This window comes from Ictalurus furcatus, chromosome 20 (assembly GCF_023375685.1).
Source record: "Ictalurus furcatus strain D&B chromosome 20, Billie_1.0, whole genome shotgun sequence".
Lineage (NCBI taxonomy): Eukaryota > Metazoa > Chordata > Actinopteri > Siluriformes > Ictaluridae > Ictalurus > Ictalurus furcatus.
The window spans coordinates 7,168,878-7,190,104 of record NC_071274.1 but is presented as its reverse complement, the minus strand read 5'-3'; the positions used below and the strand labels follow the sequence as shown (position 1 = coordinate 7,190,104).

The window sequence follows — 21,227 nt, the reverse complement described above, 5'->3', positions numbered from 1 at the left end:
CTAATGTGAAAACTGTCATGTGGACCGAACCCGATACTAACTATAGGAAGTGGTCGCAGTTCGGTTGCACTAGAACTGAGCCATAATGAACCCAACTCGTATTCGGGTCCGCACTTGTGTAGGAAGTAAAGTAACCATGAGTGGCAGAGGATTTCGTGGGACACAGAAGAGCTCGACTACTGCGCATAAAAGCACCAAAATAATTTTTAAAAAACCCCAAAAATATGGCGAGCTATGCTGTGTTCTCCACAACGGCGGGATGGCGGGGTTCGAACAATCAACCTCGGATTCGTACCGCAGCAAACACACACGCCCAGTGTGAAAACCACCTAAATCTCACTGAAATCAAACCTTAACTGAAGTCAATTCATTTTTTTAGAAAAGAAGTTCTCGGCTCAAGGTAATGTTCACGTCTAACATCAGAACAGAGGGAAAAATGTGATCTCAAAGACTTGGTTGTTGGTGCCAGATGGGCTGGTTTGAGTATTTCAGAATACTCATTGCTCATACTCATTACAATACTCAGTGCATTATTGCTGATCTCCTGGGACTTTCTCTCTTTCTCTCTCTCATGCAAAGTCTCTAGAGTTTACACAGAATGGTGCGAAAAACAAAAAAAACATCCAAGTGAGTTCCAGCAGTTCTGTTGTCAAAAATGCCTTATTGACGTGAGAATGGCCAAACTGGTTCAAAGGGACAGGAAAGCTACGGTAGCTCAAATAAACACTCGTGAACACAAATAAACAATGGTGGTAAGCAGAAAAGCATCTCAGATCGCAGAACATGCCGAACATTGAGGCAGAGTCTGAGTCTGTGCCCACTGTAGCCTCAGATTCCTGTACTTGGCTGACAGGAACTGGAACCCGATGTGGTCTTCTGCTGTTCTAACTCAAACACCTCCATGAGGTTGGAAAGTTAACTAAATAAAATATCTCAGTGAAATGTAGTGGTGTCAGAGTGATATAGGCAGAGAACCCAGATTGTGTCTGAAACCAGACTTTTTTGAAAAATCCTTGTTGGCTGTTTACCAGATTTCTTCCACAGACACATATAATGAGTTTTCCCCAGACCTCTACACAATTCCTAACTTTCTAGCTTTATTTGAAACGTAGTTTGTTTATCCCAGCATATCTGATCTGTTAAAACTGCCCTGTAAAGCACTTTCTATAGTTAAGCTGTATAAAATCATAATTAATAAACATTTAGTAGAGTCTGAGTGTTAAACCTGGGTTTGCGGTGGGTTTCGGGTTCCTCTCCTCCAGGTGTGGGGTTGAAGGTGGCGTTTAGCTCGGCCTGCTCGTCCTGCTGCTGCAGATAGAAGGCCTTAAGTGGGTTCATCGTCCAATCGAACAAAGGATCGTACAACAACACCTACAAATCAAACACACGCACACACGTTAGGGCTGAACTATTCCAGGTTTCCAGATTCTGTGGATGACCTGACAGCCCCACCCCCCTCACCTCCACTATGGTCAAGAGAACCTCCTGAGAACTCCTCATGACCTCCATGGTCTTCTCACAGCACCTTAGTTAAAAGAAAGGAGAGAAACCTTAGTTACATTCATTAATAACTGCCTGATAACACATGCCACGACATACCGTGTTATTTATTGTGTGTGATATTGCTACGGTGGCCGTATTATCCACGTCACCGTCCTCATTACCATCCCCGTCACCTTCCCAGTCACCTTCCCCGTCACCGTATTATCCCGGTCACTATCCTCGTCCACATCCCCGTCCCCTTCCCAGTCACTGTCACCTGGCCGTATTATCCCGGTCACTATCCCTGTCACTGTCCCCGTCCCCATCACCGTCCCCTTCCCAGTCACCGTCCCCGTAACCTGCCCATATTATCCCGGTCACTATCCCGGTCACTATCCTGGTCACCGTCCCTGTCACCTTCCCCTCCACCTTTCCCGTCACCATCCCGTCACCATCCCGTCACCTTCCCTGCCACAATCCTCCGTCTCCATCCCCCGTCTCCATCCACCCTGTCACCGTCTCCGTTACCTTCCCAGTCACCTTCCTCGTCACCGTCTCCTTCCCCGCCACCATCCCAGTCACTATCCCTGCGTTCCCTTTTGGACAGACAGCAGGTTTGGGCAGGATCTGTGCATTTGAGAGGTCTGTCCTGTTTCAAATGCAGCGTAAGACATGCCGGACAAATCCAAATGCAGAATAACGTGTCTGCCTCGTGTCTGCCTCAGACATGCTCAATAGCATACTGGCAGCAGATTATTTATATTTGCAGAAACACAAAAACTTGTCCTACTGTGTCCCAAAAGAACACCATCCCCATGGTGAAGCATGATGATGGCAGCATCATATTTTGGGGCTGTTTTTCTTCATCTGGAACTGGGGCTTTAATCAGGATGGAGGGAATAATGAATAGCTACAAATACCAGTCAATTTTGGTACAAAACTTTAAGGCTTCTGCTAAAACATGGACACAGTTTGAGGAATTTCACCTTTCAGCATGACAACATCCCAAAGCAAACCTCCAGATCAACAAAGGAATGGCTTCACCAAAACAAAATCAAGGTTTTGGAATGGTCCAGCCAGACTCCAGACCTAAATTCAATCAAAAATATGTGGGGTGACCCGAAGAGGGCTGTGCACAGGAGATGCCCAGGCCGATTTGATAAGAGTTGAAATGCTTTTGCAAGGAAGACTGGCAAAATATTAATATTAATATTAATAGGTTAATAGGTTTAAATTTCACAAGAAAGGTAGAAAAGTTCTGACATTTTTTTTTACATCACAAAAACCTGCCATTTTAACATAGGTGTGTGGACTTTTTATATCTACTGTATGTTCCTTATATATGAGATTCAAATCTGGACTTTTTTTTGCCCTACAACCATTAAGATTTTCGGTTATGGTCTTGCTGGAAAATCCATGGACAAACAATTCATAACCTCGTCACTTCTCATCTGACCATGACAGAATTCCGACTGCGTGTTGTGAGTCGCTCTCATGAAGGGTGTTTTTTTTTTTCGGGCAACTCTTCAAACTGCATGTTATGGAGGTGGAATCGAAATTAAAAACTAAAACACGATGACGACACAAATGAAGAACTGACCTTCGGAAGACTCCTTCTACACCGGTGATGCCCATGCCATCCACAATGTCTCTAGACAGCCTGAAGGGCACAGTCTCTGGAGTGGGCAAGATCTTCCCTTGCTCAAAGGCAACGCCTGTTAAAACTGAAAATTAATGACTTGACAAAAACAGGAAGTTAGTCCCCCCCCCAAATACACACCCCTCCCCCACTCACCCAGGTCTATGTGCACCAGTTCTGCTGTCTGCTCATCTATCAGAATGTTCTGGATGTGTCGATCACCCAGACCAACGATGTAGCCCACTGTGAGAGACACAGCCATTAAGAACGAACAAACAAACACAACCTGAGACCTGTTGCACAAAGCGAGTTGAACAAACTCAGAGTTTCAGAGTAAGTTTTGACTTGACAAAACCAAACAAATCCATCTCGGGTTAATTAAAGGTTAACAGGTTTCATGACCCTGGTTATCGACTTTCTCAGTCAACCCAGGTTTTAACCCTGAATCAATGCTTACTTAGCCTGTATGTGCACATGAAAGCTAGACGTTTGCACCAAACAGCCAAAAAAGCAGGTGCTTTCAGTTGAAGAGCAAGAAATTATTTTGTGAAAATATGAGGAATTTAAACCTACACTAAACCGCAAAAAACAACACTGTTGCAGCTGCCAAAACTCAGGAGAACTGCTGGCGGAACCCTGCTGATTGTGTTAATGCATAAGTTTACTTTTAGAGGCTAACAATGAGAATAAACAGATTGAAAACTTATAATCCCAACAATGAAAATTGTTCTCATTAAATATTAATAAAATAAACATCAATTAGTGAAAGTATATTAGGGTTTTATTAGAATATAATAGGAATAATACCACCGCATGAAAACATGTACCACTCGCAAAGCACCGCAAAGCAATGCATAGGGTTTGTGGTACAGTAAGAGTGCGGCTTTGGCGCTTCATTAATGTGCGGCTCAAGAAGCCAGTGTAGATAAACTACACCATCTGCTGAAAATTGATATCTTTCCTACAGATGGTCAGCAGGGAAAGCCAGGGAATTTTGTCCATCCCTAAAAGTTCTTTCCCTTTTAAGCACTTTGATGCGTCAGATTTATAATCACATCGCTCACAACTGATTGGTCCAATTTGGGTTTGAGTTCTTCTACCTAGAATAAAACCTGCTCGGGAGAAGAGGTTAGCCGTGTACTGCGAGTTACCATGACAATGAAAACTGTTAAAACCAATCCAACTTGTTGAGACCAAAAAAAAAACAAACAAAAAAAAACATGAGTTTGCTCAAACTAAACACAAACTTACCTTGGTAATCCCCGAATCTGGCTTTGTGCAACAGGCTTCAGGGCTTCAAAGTGGTTCAAGCAATGAAAATGAAAATGGTAAACGGAAACCAATGCAATTTTGCCGATAACAAAAAATGCAACAGAAAACGTGATCATTATTAATTATTTTTTTAAAATAATTAAGATATGTTCTTTTTCGTTCTAGTGGGGGAAAATGAAGAAATGATAAAGAAAGCAGCTAAATGTTTCACACTAGATGAACTCAATTCCACATTCAAGTCTTTTTTATTTTATTTGTTTTTACATTTCCTTTTGCTTTAATGTACCGTAAACCTTTTGATATCACTTTGAATATAACAGAGAGCTGGGAGATCCCACTCAGATTCTAGCTTAGAATCAGATCAGCGGAGCGTGACATGCCCATCCAGACACGGATGCTACTGAAATCAGACTCGAACATGGCGGAAACACCTCCCAGATGTTGCTGTAAGCGCTGCATCCTTCATAGATTATTAATCTAGGATTTTATCATCGTTAAGTGATCTCAGCTGAGCCGCCAGCTCATCCGCACGAGTCGCAAGAGTGTTAAATTAACATTATTGTTAACAGTCTAGCCTAAAAAAAAGCACTGAAGATGGAAATGTCACTTGTAGTCTGTGTGTGGGAATTCACTGAACTGCAGCTTGGAGAGTTCTTTGCTTTAACTGTGGATAAGATGACTCGTCAACTAATTTTTAAATTTTTTTTTAAATTGCTGGTCAACTAGAAATGATAAAAAAAAAAAAAAAAAAAGAGTAGTTGTGCAACCTCTAGTGTCAATACCTATAGAGGAAGTAGCCACGCTGCGTGTGTATGCCAGTCTTTTCTCCATCCATATGGCCGGGTCCAGGAATTTCTCCATGCAGAAGTAACGGAAAACGGGACGAAAGTTCTGGCACACCTCCATGTACGCTTGGAGCTTCTTGTCAAATTCCATCTTCTGAGCTTCCTACATGACAATCATATAGATATCACAGTTAAAAGATCATTTCAATGGCAAGTCATATAATGGGCGCAAAACAGCACAGTTCCTAACAACAGTTCCAAATCAATACTCATGATATTTAGCCATAAGATCACAAAAATGTCGTTTTTTTCATTAGTGATCTGCTTAGCCTGAGCTCCCTGAAATAACAATGATCCTCAGTGTTAAATAAAAGCGGCAACTTATTGCTCGAGTAAGGAATAAAACACGATGGGAGCAACTGGAACTTCAGAATGTCTAAAATACACACCTACAATAAATCCTTCCAAACGTTTAACGTCCAGTTGATTTTTTCCTACCAATAATGAGACGGTAATCGATTCATTTCATTCATTCATTGCCAGGAACTGCAAATTTCCAATAATCAAAACTCATAACGGATGTGAGAGTGAAAGACGTCGGTCTGAGAGAAGCTCCTTGACAAATTTTTAGAAATAAAACCAAGCTTAAGCCTGTCATGATAACTACTGTTGTTGGATGATCAGGGTTTCCGTCGGTCCTTAAAAAGTCTTAAATTCCTTAATGTAAAAATAAGGCCTTTATTAGCATTAAAATGTCTTAAATTCACATTTCAAAGGTCTTAAAAACACCGTATGCAGTTTTTGTATTCGAATGTGCCTTCTTATCTTACATTCGACAAATATTTGAAGTTTGTATTTTAATTTGACGGCGCTAGAGTCGACGAGAAGACCGAAGCAGCGTGAACAGCTAAAATGTTGGTGACATTCGTTCTTATGTAAACACACCGGACAATATCGAGGTCATGTCCATACAGTATATTGTATGATAAGTTGATAATGTAACTATTGTGACGGGCCTAACCAAGCTGCATTTTTAATGAGACATTAAAATAACTAGTCCAATCTTTGCGCTTGCTTGTTGCAAAAGATCCCTTGTGGTAAAAAGTTGGCCAAAACAAAACAAACAAAAAAAGCATTCACACATACCATCATTTTCCTGCGACAATCCATGTTGCTCCAGTCTCGAGGCCGAAAACGTTTGTGTGCTCCCTTCTGAGAGTCCACTAGAAACTCTCCTATCGGGACAGTACCAGAGCACCACTCCAGAACACCACTCCTCTGAGAGAAAGGCACCACCTGACACACAACAGACCAGAACGCGTATTTTTAGCATGCAATTTAATAACATGTAATAGAATTTAGCATATTCACTTACACTAACACCAGTTCCTAGAATTTTAATCCGTTATAAAAAAACAAAGACATTTCGTAGCTAACATTTCATGATTATCTTCAAGTTTAAAATTTTTTTTCTCCAGTCAACTATTTATCATTTGTACCTACTATATTAAACATTATATACTATAAAAGTAAATCAAATAAAGGTGAGGGGAAAAAAAAGAAAAAGAAAAGCAGCAGTGAAGAAGCTTTTTTTTTTTTTTTAAGGTAGACCTTGTAGCGGCGAATGTTCAATTTCCTCCTGCGTGTGTCAGCGTTGCGCTGCAGCAGTGTGGAGCACATCTGAAATACCTGCTGCATCACTGCATCCTGCCTCAGATCATCCTGCCCCTATACACCAGTGATAATGAGGAGGAGAGGAAGAATTAAAAAGAAAGTATAAAAAAATAAGAAAAAAATAAATGACAAAAGAAATAAAAAGGAAAAAAAGAGGAAATAAAGAAATAAATAAAAGATAGTAATGAAGAAGAAAGAAAGGAAGAACGGAAGAAATAAGAATAAATAAAATAAAGAAAATAAAGTAGAAAAAAGTCAAAACAATGATAGAAGAGGAAAGAAGAAAAAGAAAATGAAAAGGAAAAAGCAGAAAAACAAAGAAGAGGAAAATTGAAGAAAGAAAAAAAGGTGAAGAATTCGATGAAACGGTGAAGAAAAGAAGAAAGACCTTAAAGGAAGAAAACGTGTATATTAAACGTCTGAAGCTAAGGCATGTAATAATATGAATACAGTGGTGCTCGAAAGTTTGTAACCCCTTTAGAATTTTCTAGATTTCTGCATAAATATGACCTAAAACATTATCAGATTTTCTCACACGTCCTAAAAGTAGATAAAGAGAACCCAATTAAACAAATGAGACAAAAATATTATACTTGGTCATTTATTTATTGAGGAAAATGATCCAATATTACATATCTGTGAGTGACAAAAGTATGTGAACCTTTGCTTTCAGTATCTGATGTGACCCCCTTGTGCAGCAATAACTGCAGCTAAACCTTTGGGGTAACTGTTGATCAGTCTTGCACATCGGCTTGGAGGAATTTTATCACATTCCTCAGTACAGAACAGCGTCAACTCTGGGATGTTGAGGTCAAGGACAAGGAGGTCACACCAGATACCGAATGCAAAGGTTCACATACTTTTGCCACTCACAGATATGTAATATTGGACCATTTTCCTCAATAAATAAACGACCAATACAATATTTTTGTCTCATTTTTAAATTGGGTTCTCTTTATCTACTTTTAGGACTTTTATGAAAATCTGATGATGTTTTAGTTCATATTTATGCAGAAATATTTTCTTTTTTCTATTTTCAAACTTTCAAGCACCACTGCAGTTATTCCCAACATTTTAAGTACTCCCATAATTTTTTCCCTCTTTCAAATTACTATGATGAATGGTAGAAAAACTGGTGATATTTACAGATATTTACACATCCTTCCAAAAGTTTCCTGTCCACTTGGTACATGGTTCAACGGTTTAAAGATCAAGGTGAAATGGGGGGGGGGGAGGTATTTTCCAATGAAAGTGTACACTGATCGGGTCGGTTTATTTCAGGCATCGACAATTCATTTAGTTTGTTAAACTGAAAACTGAATCTTCTGCATTACACATTAAAGTGCTAGAATCAAGTCTGAGAGCAAGTTTATTTTTTCCCCCAGCTGTCTCACCTTGACTAGCTGTCTCCTGCTCTGACCGTCTGAGCCCACACAGTCGATGATCTTCGGCAGGTTGACGCCTCCAGCCAGGTGGAAGTGAGGTTTAAAAGAACTGACGGTCACCAGATCCTCATATTTCCCTGATGGATCCACCTGTATAAAAGCACACAAACAGCAACACCACACACTAAGCATCAGTAATAACGGATACTCTGTTCTGCCCGATGTTCATAATATTTACAAAATAAATCCACAGTGAAATGTTTAAGATGTTCTATATTGAGATGTTCTATACTAACCCTGCTTTCACACCGTGATGATGAAACTATTGTTATCGGTTATACAGTTTTCTACCGTTGTTGAATAGGATAAAGGAACTAATTGAGCATAGAACTAAAGTTGTGAGTAGGGAACTGAAGAAACGTTGGATTAGGGCTGGACGATATAGCGATATAACATCGATATCGTGATAAATGATTACACAATACACTTTTATGAGATATTGTTGTGATGTATTTTTTGACGTTTTGAATAATTATAAATTAAATGATACTGATTGGATGCTGTTGATTTGGCGTATTTATCCATCCATCCATCCCTCTTCTACCGCTTACTCCTTTTCAGGGTCATGGGGAACCTGGAGCCTATCCCAGGGAGCATTGGGCACAAGGCGGGGTACACCCTGGACAGGGTGCCTGTCCATCGCAGGGCACAATCACATACACAATCACACACCCATTCATACACTACGGACACGCCAATCAGCCTACCATGCATGTCTTTGGACTGGGGGAGGAAACCAGAGTACCCGGAGGAAACCCCCGCAGCACGGGGAGAACATGCAAACTCCGCATACACATGGCCCCGGCGGGACTCGAACCCCGGACCCTGAAGTGTGAGGCGAACGTGCTAACCTTGGCGTATTTATTTTTTAAGTTAATCTTCTTTGCCTTTGTAGGGATTAAAAAAAACTTGTCAAACTATTTTTTTTGGTTCATTTTACTACTGTTTTAGAGATAATTCATTACACATCATGATACACACTGTGTATTGTATAAATATCCTCAAGTATCGTGATACTATATATTTGTCATATCGCCCAGCCCTACGTCGGACCGCACACGCCATAGAATTCAAGGAATCCTTTGTATCAGCTGCTTGAAACTGTTCCTTTACCATGTCTTACCTAATTTGCAGAGGTCACTTGTCGCTGTTGCTGAGATTACAGCTCTGTCACGTGTGAACACAGGGTTAGTCCCCTGATGTACTTTTACTACAACTGTTCTCTAAATAAACCCCGTCATAAACAGCCTCTGAATAGATGATGTCATGTCAACTATTAATTACATTTTTTTTAAAAAACAAAAAGTTTCAGTACATGTAACCATTTTTAGTGTTATTAACTACTGCTAGTGCAACATTATAATCTGATTAAAATTCAAGTGCACCTGATTACGAAACCTTTTCACTAAACACACTTTGAATGGAATTTTAAAGCCGTCTGTAAGCCATAGTTTATTCGCAATGGGGTGAAGTGTCCTCTTCAGAACAGCAGAGGTACACTATAGGGCCTTACGTATGTGGACACCAGACCATCACACCCATATGTGGTTCTTCCTCAAAATGCTGCAGCAAAGTTGGAGGCACACAGTTGTTTAGAACGTCTTTGTATGCCATAGCATTAAGATTCCCTTTTAACCTGTTCGAACATGATAATGCCCCTGGGCACAAAGAGAGCTCCACGAAGACATGTTTTGCCAGTGATCTAGTCTAAGAACTCGAGCGACCTGTGCCGATGAAGTGGAATGCAGAGTTCGCGCCAGGCCTCCTCGACCAACATCGGTGCCTGACCTGACTAATGTTGTTAATGCAAATCCCTTCTATCATCATCCAAAATCTAGTGGAAAGCCTTCCCAGAAGCGTGGAGGTTATTATAAGGACAAAGGGGGAGCAATTCCATATGAATGCTCATGGGTTTGGAGTGGGAAGTGCATTAGTCTGGTGTCCAAATACTTTTAGCCATTTAGTGTACCTTTCTGGTTCTGATTCAGGATTTTATAAAAAAATAACAAACAAATAAATAAATAAATAAACCACACAATCTAGTTTGTACCTTGATCTCCATGGTGGGGATTATGACGTCCTCTAGATCCTTAATCTGCATTATGGGTTGATCTGCTGGGATGGGGATTGCCTCTGTACCAACACACCAAACACTCAGAACTGTTTTTCTGTTGTTAATTAATAATAATAATAAATATATACATATAGTTTATAACTGACCAGATGCACATATTTGGAAAGTAATTATTTAAAAAAATTTTTTTTACAACAAATATGTGGTGAAAAGGTGTCCAGCATAATTCTTTGCATTAAACAGAAATGACTCACTCTTCTCAGTTTTATGGCCGCGTGCATCCATGTATGCGAGGGTGATGTAGGCGTGGCAGAGGGTCTCAATACCCCGGATCAGCCGTGCCTTCTTCTTCCGGATGTCATTGAGGATTTTCTGTGCCACGTCGGCTCTGTCCTGCAGAACAGCAGCATTTAGCGCAAATCAGTAAGACTTTCAATTAGCGCTTTGCCAACTCTAATCAGAACACAGTATCATCATCGTCATCATCGTCATCATCATCATCATCATCATCATAGGTGTGTTTTTACACTGAACCGAACCGTCAAAGACTGAAAAAGAGCTGAATGAACTCTAGCTGATTTATTATTAGATGTTAGATGTACCAGGTCCAGGGGCGAAGCCTGCCGCGTGCTGCTCTTGGACAGACGGCTGCGGGAATAGCACTCGTCCTTGTTGGCATTGACCAGAGCGAGGATGATGAAGAGTGTGTGATGAGGGTGGTCCATGGATGACCTACGGATCAGCTGGGCAGCAAAGACAGTTATAATGGCATTCATCATCTGTGAGATACTGTTAACATTGTTTGTATATTAGTATAAGCAATGATGCCACAAACAATAAATTGAGAACATTTTGTGAATAAACAAAGAAACTGATACTTTGTACGGAATCTTTGTTGTTCAGCCCTGCTCCACGTTTGACTATTTGCTACTACCACCAAGATCTGCACATGAGGCAGCTCCTGAGGTTTCCACACCACCCCAGATGCACTTCTACTATTAGTCATGGCTTAGGCCCAAAAATATAAAAGAGAAAACGAATACCAGACATGAGTACGGGCCTGACGCTCCAGCGCCATCCATTTTCAGGGCAAGTTGATTCGGCAGGTGAGCTGTGACACACTCCTTAACGGATTCTGACTTCACTGGCCACCGTCCTGCTGTCTATATCAACCAACACCTTTCATGGGGTCTGATGAGTGTTGGCATCAGGTGCCTTAACCCGGTGTTCGGTTCATCCCGCAGCACCACTTCTGTTTACCAAAAGTGGCCCACTGGGCGCTTGCACTCCTTGCCCATCTTCAAGCCAGAATCTACCCTTAGTAAATGCTATGTACATGATTTACGTGATTCATTTTCAGAATCACAAATTTTTGTTAACATAACCACGATGGATCTAGGTAGTGAAAGACTGTCCCCACCACATGCCTGCCACCCTAGAAAGTCTACTCTGACCTTCTCAGCCTGCTGCCAAAGTGGAAGGAAAAATGAATAAATGAATGAATGAAGGAAGGAATTAAATTTTTCATACAAGGTACCTCGTTGAGAACAGTGTGGAATTCCGCATCCTCTGCAGTGCCAGGACTGGACATTTTGGTGCCCATGCGGGCAGCAAGCTGGTACATGAGAGGCAGGAACTTGTAGGATGGGATCTTTTGGACACCTACCTAATATGTGCAAACAGACACGTGGTAACTGTGATAACAGTAAAACTAACGCAGTTAATAAATACGACGTCGCAGCATTGCGTTAGATCAAAGCTCTATCAAAAATGGATTATCTCGATTATACAGAACAGGAGAAACTTTCGCATGTCTGCTGAACACACCGGTCACTCACTTTCATCAGGTCGTTGACGTTCTTCGCGTCGACGTTCTCCAGCCAGAGTGACGCCAGCCGGAACACCCAGGTGTCATGTTCTTCGCCCAGTGCGAGGCAGTGTGTGTAATTCTCCACCGCCTTTAGCAGGAAGCGTCTGCGGTCGGCCTTCAGGTTGTCTAAAGCACGGACGTCCAGCTTCAGCTCCCTCTGCACCTTCACTGTGTACCTGCACAGAAACAGACAATAAAGCACACCAAACCCTCATGGAGCTTTTGTTTAATTTATAGTGTGACTTCATTTAAGCCTGAAGTACACCTAAATGTGTAATGTTCAGCCGTTACAAAATCATTTACGGTAAATAAAGCGGACCTGTTATCGACCACTTTTCTCTCCTTCATGAGCTCCACTTCCTCTCTGGCCTTCTCCAGCAGCGCCTGTTTGTTCTCAAACTCCGATGACCTCATGTAGTTCTTGATACTTTGATACTGGGCATCAGAGAAGCGGGCGAGCGAGAGGAACGCCTGAGTTTTCTGCCGCTGCAGTTTAGGTTCTGAAGAGCTGTCCTGGCCCACAGTGACAGCCTGGACAAAAAAAATAATAACAACACACCTTAACAATACAAAATGAATTTATTAACATGTCACCTTAAATCATAGAGCTGTATTCATAGTAGAGGGAGACCGATTGATCGGTTTTGCTGATTAAATCAGCACAGATAATCGATTGCTGGAATGGTTATCTGCAAAAATATGCACCGATAGTTTCCCTCCGTGCGTCAGCTGCGGGAGCGACTGAGAAGAGTCTGCGTTCATTATACAGCACGAGAGCGGCCTCTAGAGGCGAAATAAAAACTATCACTGGCAAAGTGTTTGATTCATTTTGGAACACACGCTCGTACGCACACACTCACACACTCACACACACTCACACACACTCACACACACTCACACACATGTATGAAGTGTATGAAGTGTGAGTGTGTTGGTTCAGTTTGGATGTACATCTTTTATTTACTTTAATATTTATTATATTTATTAATTTATATTTATTAATCTAAAAAAGTAAATTTTTATGGTATAGCTAGTACTGTTTATTTTTGTAATAAAATTCAGCAATATTTGAATGGGAGTGTTATGTTTTCGTTCAGTATAAATGTTAAAAACTATCGCTTCATTAATCGATTATCGGCTTAGTTATCGGCATCGGTAAAATCCACTATCGATCCACCTCTAATTCCGAGTTAAATTAAGCGTGTCACAGTGAGGGTTTAATACCAAAACACATACATCAGACATAACTTCATGCGTAAGTACTATTCCAAAGCTTGCCTAAAATGGAGACGTGTCTCAGTTCAGCCCAATTCTGATCATATTTCAATATCGCAAATAAACTCCAATAAACTAAAATACCATTTAAGGACAATATTAAGCTTAAACATGGCCCTCTTAATTAATTAATAGAACTGTCCCTTTTAAAGTTGATTTTAAAGGTGGTTCTGGAGATGGGAGGAGACATGTTCGTAAGAGATATTGCTTATTTTGATGAGCAACTTTTTTTTATGACTACAATTATGGACACTTATAATTTAGTTGAGCTGTAAGTGCAGCAGGTGTTTGCTTGGTCAGATTATCCTTCAAACCAGCAGGGTTTGAAGCTTAAAAAACATGATAAAATATCCTACAACAGCCTATGATTTCATGACCTTAATTTAGTAACACCTTCAGAGAAAATCAGCTTAAGCGGGTGCAGCACACGTCTCTGAATACGAATAACTTTCTCCATGTAAATAATGACGTCTTTTGGGCTTCGGTCTTTAACCCTGAAAATGGCGAATAGAAATCTTTTGTGACATTTTAAATGTCATATTTAAAAAACTTTTTGGGGGTTTAAAAAAAAAGAAAAAAAAAGACTTTTAAACAGCATGACTCTCACTCTCTCCAGGTAGGTTTCCAGTATTACAGCAGGACTCTCTAAACATGTCTCAGCCAGCCAGCTGCCACATAGTCTCAAACACTCAGCGTACACTGGCAACACAGCAGAGTTCACGCCCACCTGTAAACACACACACACACACACACACACAAACACACACTTCATTGGTCTTTTTAAGGTCAATAACTGCATCAAGCCAGTGACCCACTGACCTCACCAAACTGTTGCATTCGATTCGATTCAGTTTTATTTGTGTAGAGCTTTTAACAACAGATACTGTCCCGATGTAGCTTCACAGAAATATATAAATACAGGATATTCTTCTTTTGTGAAAATTTTCCAGGCTTGTACTGCAGCTTCTTTCAGGTTTTTTGTTTTGTTTTGGTGGGTTTCTTCCTTCTGTCTTCTCTTCAGGAGGTGAAATGCTGCTCAGCTGGGGTAAGGTCTGGTGATTGACTCGGTCAGTCTAAAACCTTCCACTTTTCCCCTTGATGAAGTTCTTTGTTGTGTTTTGGGTCATTTTCTCGCTGCATGATGAAGCTCAAAGCTTAATTATTTCTTAATTAGATTAAATTTCTCTGTAAATTGGAAGACAAAATGGCCACTCTCTTCTATGGAAAGTAGCTAAGGTTTGCCCAAAAAAGTCACTAGATTTGCCACTAGGTGCTTTTTTGGAGAGAAAAAAAGAAAAGAAAAGAAAAAAAGTCGCTAAAAGTGTCTGTCTCTGTCAAAATGAGTGAGTGAATAGCGGGAAGAAAATGAGAGTGAATAGAGGGAGGAAAATGAGCGAGTGAATAGAGGGAGGAAAATGAGAGTGAATAGAGGGAGGAAAATGAGCGAGTGAATAGAGGGAGGAAAATGAGCGAGTGAATAGAGGGAGGAAAATGAGAGAGTGAATAGAGGGAGGAAAATGAGCAAGAATAGAGGGAGGAAAATGAGCGAGTGAATAGAGGGAGGAAAATGAGTGAATAGAGGGATGAAAATGAGAGCTAGAGCTACACCAGTAGCTTCTTTCTTTTTTAGGACGTTCCAAATTGTTGTATTGCTTGTGCCTGAAGCTTGTACAGTGCCTCTGACTGATTTCCCCTCTTTTATCAGCTTTAAAATGGTTTACTCTTCTCCCGTAGGCAGCTCTCTATTCTTTACGTTGGTTTATCCTTTTTAACAACAAATACTGCCTTCCCACGTGAAACCCAGGCCTCAAACCAAGAGTAGACATTCAGAGTTATTCATTGTGTAAACAATCGATAAATCTAAAAAGGACACACCTCAGCAACAAGAAACACCTGTCAATCACACACTCCAATATTTTGATCACTTAAAAATGGGTGGATTCAAACAAAAGGTGCCATGCTCAAATGTGTTTAACACATCTAGATGCAGATATGAGGAAATAAAAGCTGAAATTCCAATCTGTGGTCTCATGTTCATCTCTTGACGTCAAACCCAAATGTCTTCAGTGTGTATAGCAAAAACAAAAGAATTGGCCTTGCCGTTCCAATATTTTCAGAAGAGACTGTATATCCAAGAATTTTCACAACCTGCTCATGTGTTTTAATTGAGTAATAGTGTGATAAGTTTTAATCAGAAGTGTCAGGATTCCCACTGGGAATATAAACTATGCATGGGAAATGTTGATCTATACAAACATGTTACGCAGACTCCTAAAGCAGACCTGTCACTCACCAGATCCTCCAGTTTATCGATCATCTGTTTGAGTAATCCCAGAGCAAGTCCTTGCTCCTTCTTCACCCAGAACACTTGCGCCTCTTCCAGCTGCCACGCCCAGGAAGTAGCAGCGCTCACACTGGCCATGTTCTGCTGTTTCATCTGAAACACCGCCCGCTCTGCCAGCTAGAACGCAGACCCACGGAATGAGTCACATTTTTCATGGACCCCTGATCTTAAAATTTTAAATCAAATAAATAAATAAATAAATAAATAAATAAATAAATTCCTCGCGTCTCATCTCAATTGGACGTCACTTTAACTGAAAACGTTTGCCAATGAATAAATGCAAACGTAAAATGTACGAACGCCGAGAAGGACTGAGACACTATTGACCCATGGCAAAGACACACTTACTTGAAAATAATAATTAATACCGTTGTATATATTGCACAATGGACAAGCTCTTGGACATGCCAACCTGTGTGTTTCCTGCAGTGCGCGCCAGTCTGCACAGTTCCATCAGGTGTGAGGAGTAGGTGGAGCTCAGGAAGCTCTTCCTGTCTGGGTCGCTCTCGCATTTGAGAAGCGTCTCCTGAATGGATGAGCGCAGCGCCAGGATCGGCTCCACCAGGCTGAAATCACTGTCTGTCAGCAGGTCCAAGTGCTGATGCCACTTCCTGCAGATGTCCAGTTGGCTGGATTCACTAACATACACACATGCGCGCACACACACACACACACACACACACACACACACACACACACACACACACAAATACACACATGCGCACACACACAAACAGAAGAGCGTAGTGTAACACATTATTCTTATTAATACGTTATAAGGAGACTTTTGTGTCATATTTATGGAAGGAGTCTCCAGCGTCAGCACTTTGTTTTCTCTCTCCAGAACTGAACTTTTTCTCAGTAACATGACCAGCCGGAACAAATGTGTACAAACAGCTGTTATAATGTAAATGATAACAGGAACTAACATTCCATTACGTTAAATGTAACTTAAAAACCTGAAAGAAAGAAAAAAAAGTATGAAGCATTGTTCTTTACTTAATAAAAATTGCAATTGTTGTGATACAAGAAGAAAAACTCTACTTTGGAACTCTGCTTCGCATTAGGACACATCACACTTCCCTGTCACTGATTCATTTCCTAGAACAGCACACCCCATTTCGTTTCATTTCCTTACTTAACCCTCCTATCATATTGGGAGGGGGGAAATTACATCCATTGTGTTATGGGTCAAAATGATTTCCTCAGTTTAAATATACAAAAAAAACCAGCAAAGAACAGCTTAAAACAGTAAACCTTTGTGTCAGACGAGACATAAGAAGAAATATTTGCATATAAATGAGGAAAAGATTAACCAATATTTCAGACGACATCTCAAATGTGGTAAAGGGGCGAATTGACCAATAACATAATAGGAGGGTTAATCAGTTATTAATGATTAAATTGCCAAATGAAATGAAATTTGCCATTCTCTTATTTCAGCCATTTCTCCCTATTCCATTAAATGTGTGCTTCTAACACACAGTAGTAAACCCTGTTATCTCTAACCAACTATTACACTCGAATAGATTAACCCTGCATGTATTACACATTATTATCTCTACTGTATTTCGTCAGTGAAGAAAAATGGTTCTGACTCTAATATATATTCTATTAGAATTTGACTGCATGATTTTCATAATAATGAAACTCTTTTACACCAACCTGTCCCATGAGCACATACAACACAACAGCATGTGATAATCCTGTTTCAGTACTATTCGAATTATTATTATTATTTTTCATATTTGGCAGGGGGGGTTAAGATCCTACTTTGGACTTTTGTTTGCGGTGAAAACACACATTTTGTAAAGCCTTTGTCTCAGAATGTAGAAAAGTCTGAAACACGTATGACAATTTAGTAACTGACCATAAAACAACAAAACAGGTAAGTACCTGAAAAGCTGTTTGACGCTTTGTATTTCCTCGATCATCTGCAAGCTGCGTAGAGCCGGATAGAGAGAGGACGCGGCCTCCAGACTGCCACGACAGAGCTCCTCAACCACGCTGCCTCTGAGACACACACACACACACACACACACACACAGATACACATACACACAGATACACACACACACACACACACACGCACGCATACACACAAACACACACCATTAAAATATATATATTTTTAATTCTATTTGTATATTTCTATCTAATGGTAAATACTTATGCAATCATAACTTTTATGTTTTTTATGTGTAAATAATGTAGCAAACTATACTTATATCATGGGCTAATTTGCCTAGCTTCCTTGACGTACAAAATGTGAACGCTAATGCTGGTATGCATTCAGTGTGAAGTAGTAAACGTGCTGAAGAGGAGCTGTTGATGTGTTACTAGTCTATTTTTCTGGTCCAGCCCACTTGACATTGAACTAAATCTAAAGTGGCACATTACCTAAAATGAATTCGATGTGATATATTGTGGAAGTTTAATATTTTTTGCATCTTTATTGTCCCATGCTCACGCTGATCCTGCATACCTGGTGTATTTCAGCGTTTGCTCGAACATGAAGAAGTCTTTGTCCTTCAGCGCTTGTAGAGCAGTGAACATAGACTCGTTGAAGCCGGGATCCAGTTTCTCACTCCTGCAAAATAACAAAGAGCCATTTCATTCATGAATCTAGATATGAAATCATTCAAAACAAACCCATCATGTCACACGCGATACCGTGGTGAACCTATCTAATCAGCTTCACGCCACAGCCTCGTCAAGCGCTCGAATCTGATTGGTCAGAAGGTGTTGATCAAGTTTGTATAACAGCACAGCGCTGACATGGTTCTGAAAGGTTTATATCGATGTGCTCATTCTGTTATGTTCCCATTTCTATAGTAACAATTGGAATTGTGTGGCAAATGCTTGACGTAACCAATGCCTAATATAAGCCAGGATTTATTTATATATAAAATAAATAAATAAATAAAAAAGTGCTGTTATTTAGTTATAGAGAAAAATGCATCATCTTTGATATGGAGAAAGAAAATGTAAAAAGTAATTGCGATTTTATATCTCACAATTCTGACTTTTTTCCCCTCACAATTACAAGTTCACATCTCGCAATTCGGACTTAATTTCTCGCAATTAAGACGTGTACTTGACATTTAATGAATTACAAAGGATGCATTGACAAAGCATCTACTCGACACACAGTAAGAACAACACTCATCAGCTAGTCAAGACAAGGACAAGCAGACGCTCGTGCGCGCCTGTTACCTGAAGTTAGTCACATTTCAGGACTCCATTTCATTTCACTCACACACATTTCATGTCTCACCTGCGAGAAATAAAGTCAAAATTGTGCGATATCAACTCGCAAGTGTGAGACGAAATGTCAGAATTGTGAGATATAAACTCATAATTGCGAGGAAAAAAATAAAGAACCGTGAGATATAGACTCTCAATTCTGAATATCAGAATTGCAAGATATTACGTCACAATTCTGAGATATAAAGTCACCTTTTTTACTTTTTCTCTGTGGTGGAAGCGGGCTTTCGTAGCTTTCTGTTAGAAGGCATTTAATTAACATTTACAAAATGAGTCTCCACTGTCAGTGTTTTGTTTTTTTCTTTTAAATCTTATTAGCATCAAGAGAGAAAATAAAAGAGAGCCTTGTGAAGGAATGACAGTTTATAGCTGCTATACTGTATCGTATGTGATGCGATGTGATTACTGCATGACGCAGTTGTATTCACAGCATGTTCTCATCTAAAAAAAAAAATGTTGTATGACTATCAACTCTAAAGAGTGGAATGATGGAAGGAGCACTAGCCAAAATCTTAACTGAGGGCCAACGTTTATACCTCAATGCTTTTGTTCCTTTCGAAATAATAAAAATAAATAAATATATAAATAAATAAATAAACTCCTACCGCTCGTCCAAGTCCGTTTCCCATTGCGTGTTCCTCCAGGCTGCTTGGAAGTGAAATTCTCGAAACTCGGGTGCCCACTCAGCCCCGTGTTTTCTCAGACCGTGCAGGTACGTGTTCAGGATCCCACAGAGCCCTAAATTCTGCAAACCCTAAAAGAGAGCATAACTGCTAAGATCAATGAGAGAGGCACTGCAAGACTGATGGAACCATATTTCAATATTTCATAAAATTCAGACACCTCACAAGCTCAGCTTTACCTCCATTATGCCAACCTGCCTCGTCACCTCTGGGAGATTGGCGTGAAGGTCATAGGAGGCCAGAGCCTTACCCCACATGGCCTCGTGCTCGTACGTCCTGATTCTGGTGTTGAAAGGAAAGAAAAAAAAAAGGGAAACACATTTAAATAAAAACAGGTGCTTTCATTAAAAGTAAGTACTAGGTATGATAATGTTCTTTTAAATGCCTGTTCTTTCCACACACACTTTCAAGCAAAAAGGGTGACAAATGCAGTCTAACCTAGTGAGAGGATTAATCAACTTGCCACCTCCACATCCGTACAGGCTATCAGGTTCCCCGATGCTCCTGTACACCTCAATCAGGATATCCTGCACAATGTGCACGACTAAAATCAGCTCACACCAACACCTTCGACTAGAAATAGATTCTATTATCACATGAGTTACCTGCAGGCTCATGCCCGAGTCCTCTATACTCTTCTCAGACATACTGCCGATGGACAGGTTTTGGCTGTTATCATCAAACGTGAGCCTGCGTGATGTTCTGGATTGAGCTCTGAAGAATGGCAACATTATATACACACAAAATTTAAAAAAGATTTATTTAAAAAAAAACAAAAAAAACAACCCTTTCCCTCAAGAGTAATCTGAGAGGATTATTTAAACCAGTCATTATTAAAAACAACAACAACAACAACAACCAAGTCATATGAAAGGAGGAAGTTTTAAAGGAGAAAGTAAATAATATTTACTTTCATATACATACTGCTATGAGGAATATTCACCAATGCAATAATATGAAGCGTAGATCATATATCTGACAAAAAAACCTTAATTCTGAACTGATTCCTAATTAATAATCAAATGAATTTGAATACTAACTGCAGTTCAAATGCAATTTTTAAAAGTATGTGACAGTTTGTTTGTTTGTTTGTTTGTTTGAACACCATGTCATCTTTTATGGTTATTTTCATGGCGAGAAATGTCTAAGAGACTCAATATAAAGTTTTTAAAATCTATTTTTCCTTTTCTAATTGTATTAGGTTTGACTTGGTTAAAAATTTCTTCCAGAATGTTGACTGAATAAAAAAAGGTTTCTCACGGGGTTAAGACCAGTACAGTCTAATAAAACATGCTTCAAGGATAATGGACTCGATAAGCATGTGACAGCGCTGTATGTTCTTCACACAGCTGGATGTCAACTCATAAAAATGAGTTTTTCTCAGTACTACGTCGGCACTCTAATACACAGCCCTGCA

General features: G+C 40.0%; 1 protein-coding gene across 6 annotated transcripts in view; it reads right to left on the bottom strand.

The window, feature by feature from the left end:
• Positions 1-21,227, bottom strand: part of atm (ATM serine/threonine kinase) — a 66,678-nt gene that overhangs the window by 1,358 nt on the left and 44,093 nt on the right. For 3 of the 6 annotated variants that reach the window (XM_053651060.1, XM_053651061.1, XM_053651062.1), the window contains 22 exons: positions 20,249-20,524; positions 19,990-20,092; positions 19,733-19,881; positions 18,346-18,450; positions 17,757-17,873; positions 16,273-16,498; positions 15,810-15,977; positions 14,124-14,243; positions 12,561-12,772; positions 12,210-12,417; positions 11,909-12,037; positions 10,974-11,114; positions 10,626-10,764; positions 10,348-10,430; positions 8,247-8,387; positions 6,790-6,906; positions 6,325-6,474; positions 5,176-5,341; positions 3,278-3,364; positions 3,083-3,197; positions 1,462-1,525; positions 1,226-1,371 (listed from right to left, as the gene is read on the bottom strand). In XM_053651060.1, coding sequence (XP_053507035.1) covers positions 1,226-1,371; positions 1,462-1,525; positions 3,083-3,197; positions 3,278-3,364; positions 5,176-5,341; positions 6,325-6,474; positions 6,790-6,906; positions 8,247-8,387; positions 10,348-10,430; positions 10,626-10,764; positions 10,974-11,114; positions 11,909-12,037; positions 12,210-12,417; positions 12,561-12,772; positions 14,124-14,243; positions 15,810-15,977; positions 16,273-16,498; positions 17,757-17,873; positions 18,346-18,450; positions 19,733-19,881; positions 19,990-20,092; positions 20,249-20,524 — 3,162 coding nt within the window. Of the gene's footprint in view, positions 1-1,225; positions 1,372-1,461; positions 1,526-3,082; positions 3,198-3,277; positions 3,365-5,175; positions 5,342-6,324; positions 6,475-6,789; positions 6,907-8,246; positions 8,388-10,347; positions 10,431-10,625; positions 10,765-10,973; positions 11,115-11,908; positions 12,038-12,209; positions 12,418-12,560; positions 12,773-14,123; positions 14,244-15,809; positions 15,978-16,272; positions 16,499-17,756; positions 17,874-18,345; positions 18,451-18,975; positions 19,898-19,989; positions 20,093-20,248; positions 20,525-21,227 lie in introns of those variants that run through there. The other 3 variants (XM_053651063.1, XR_008388690.1, XM_053651064.1) reach the window with 3 other exon arrangements.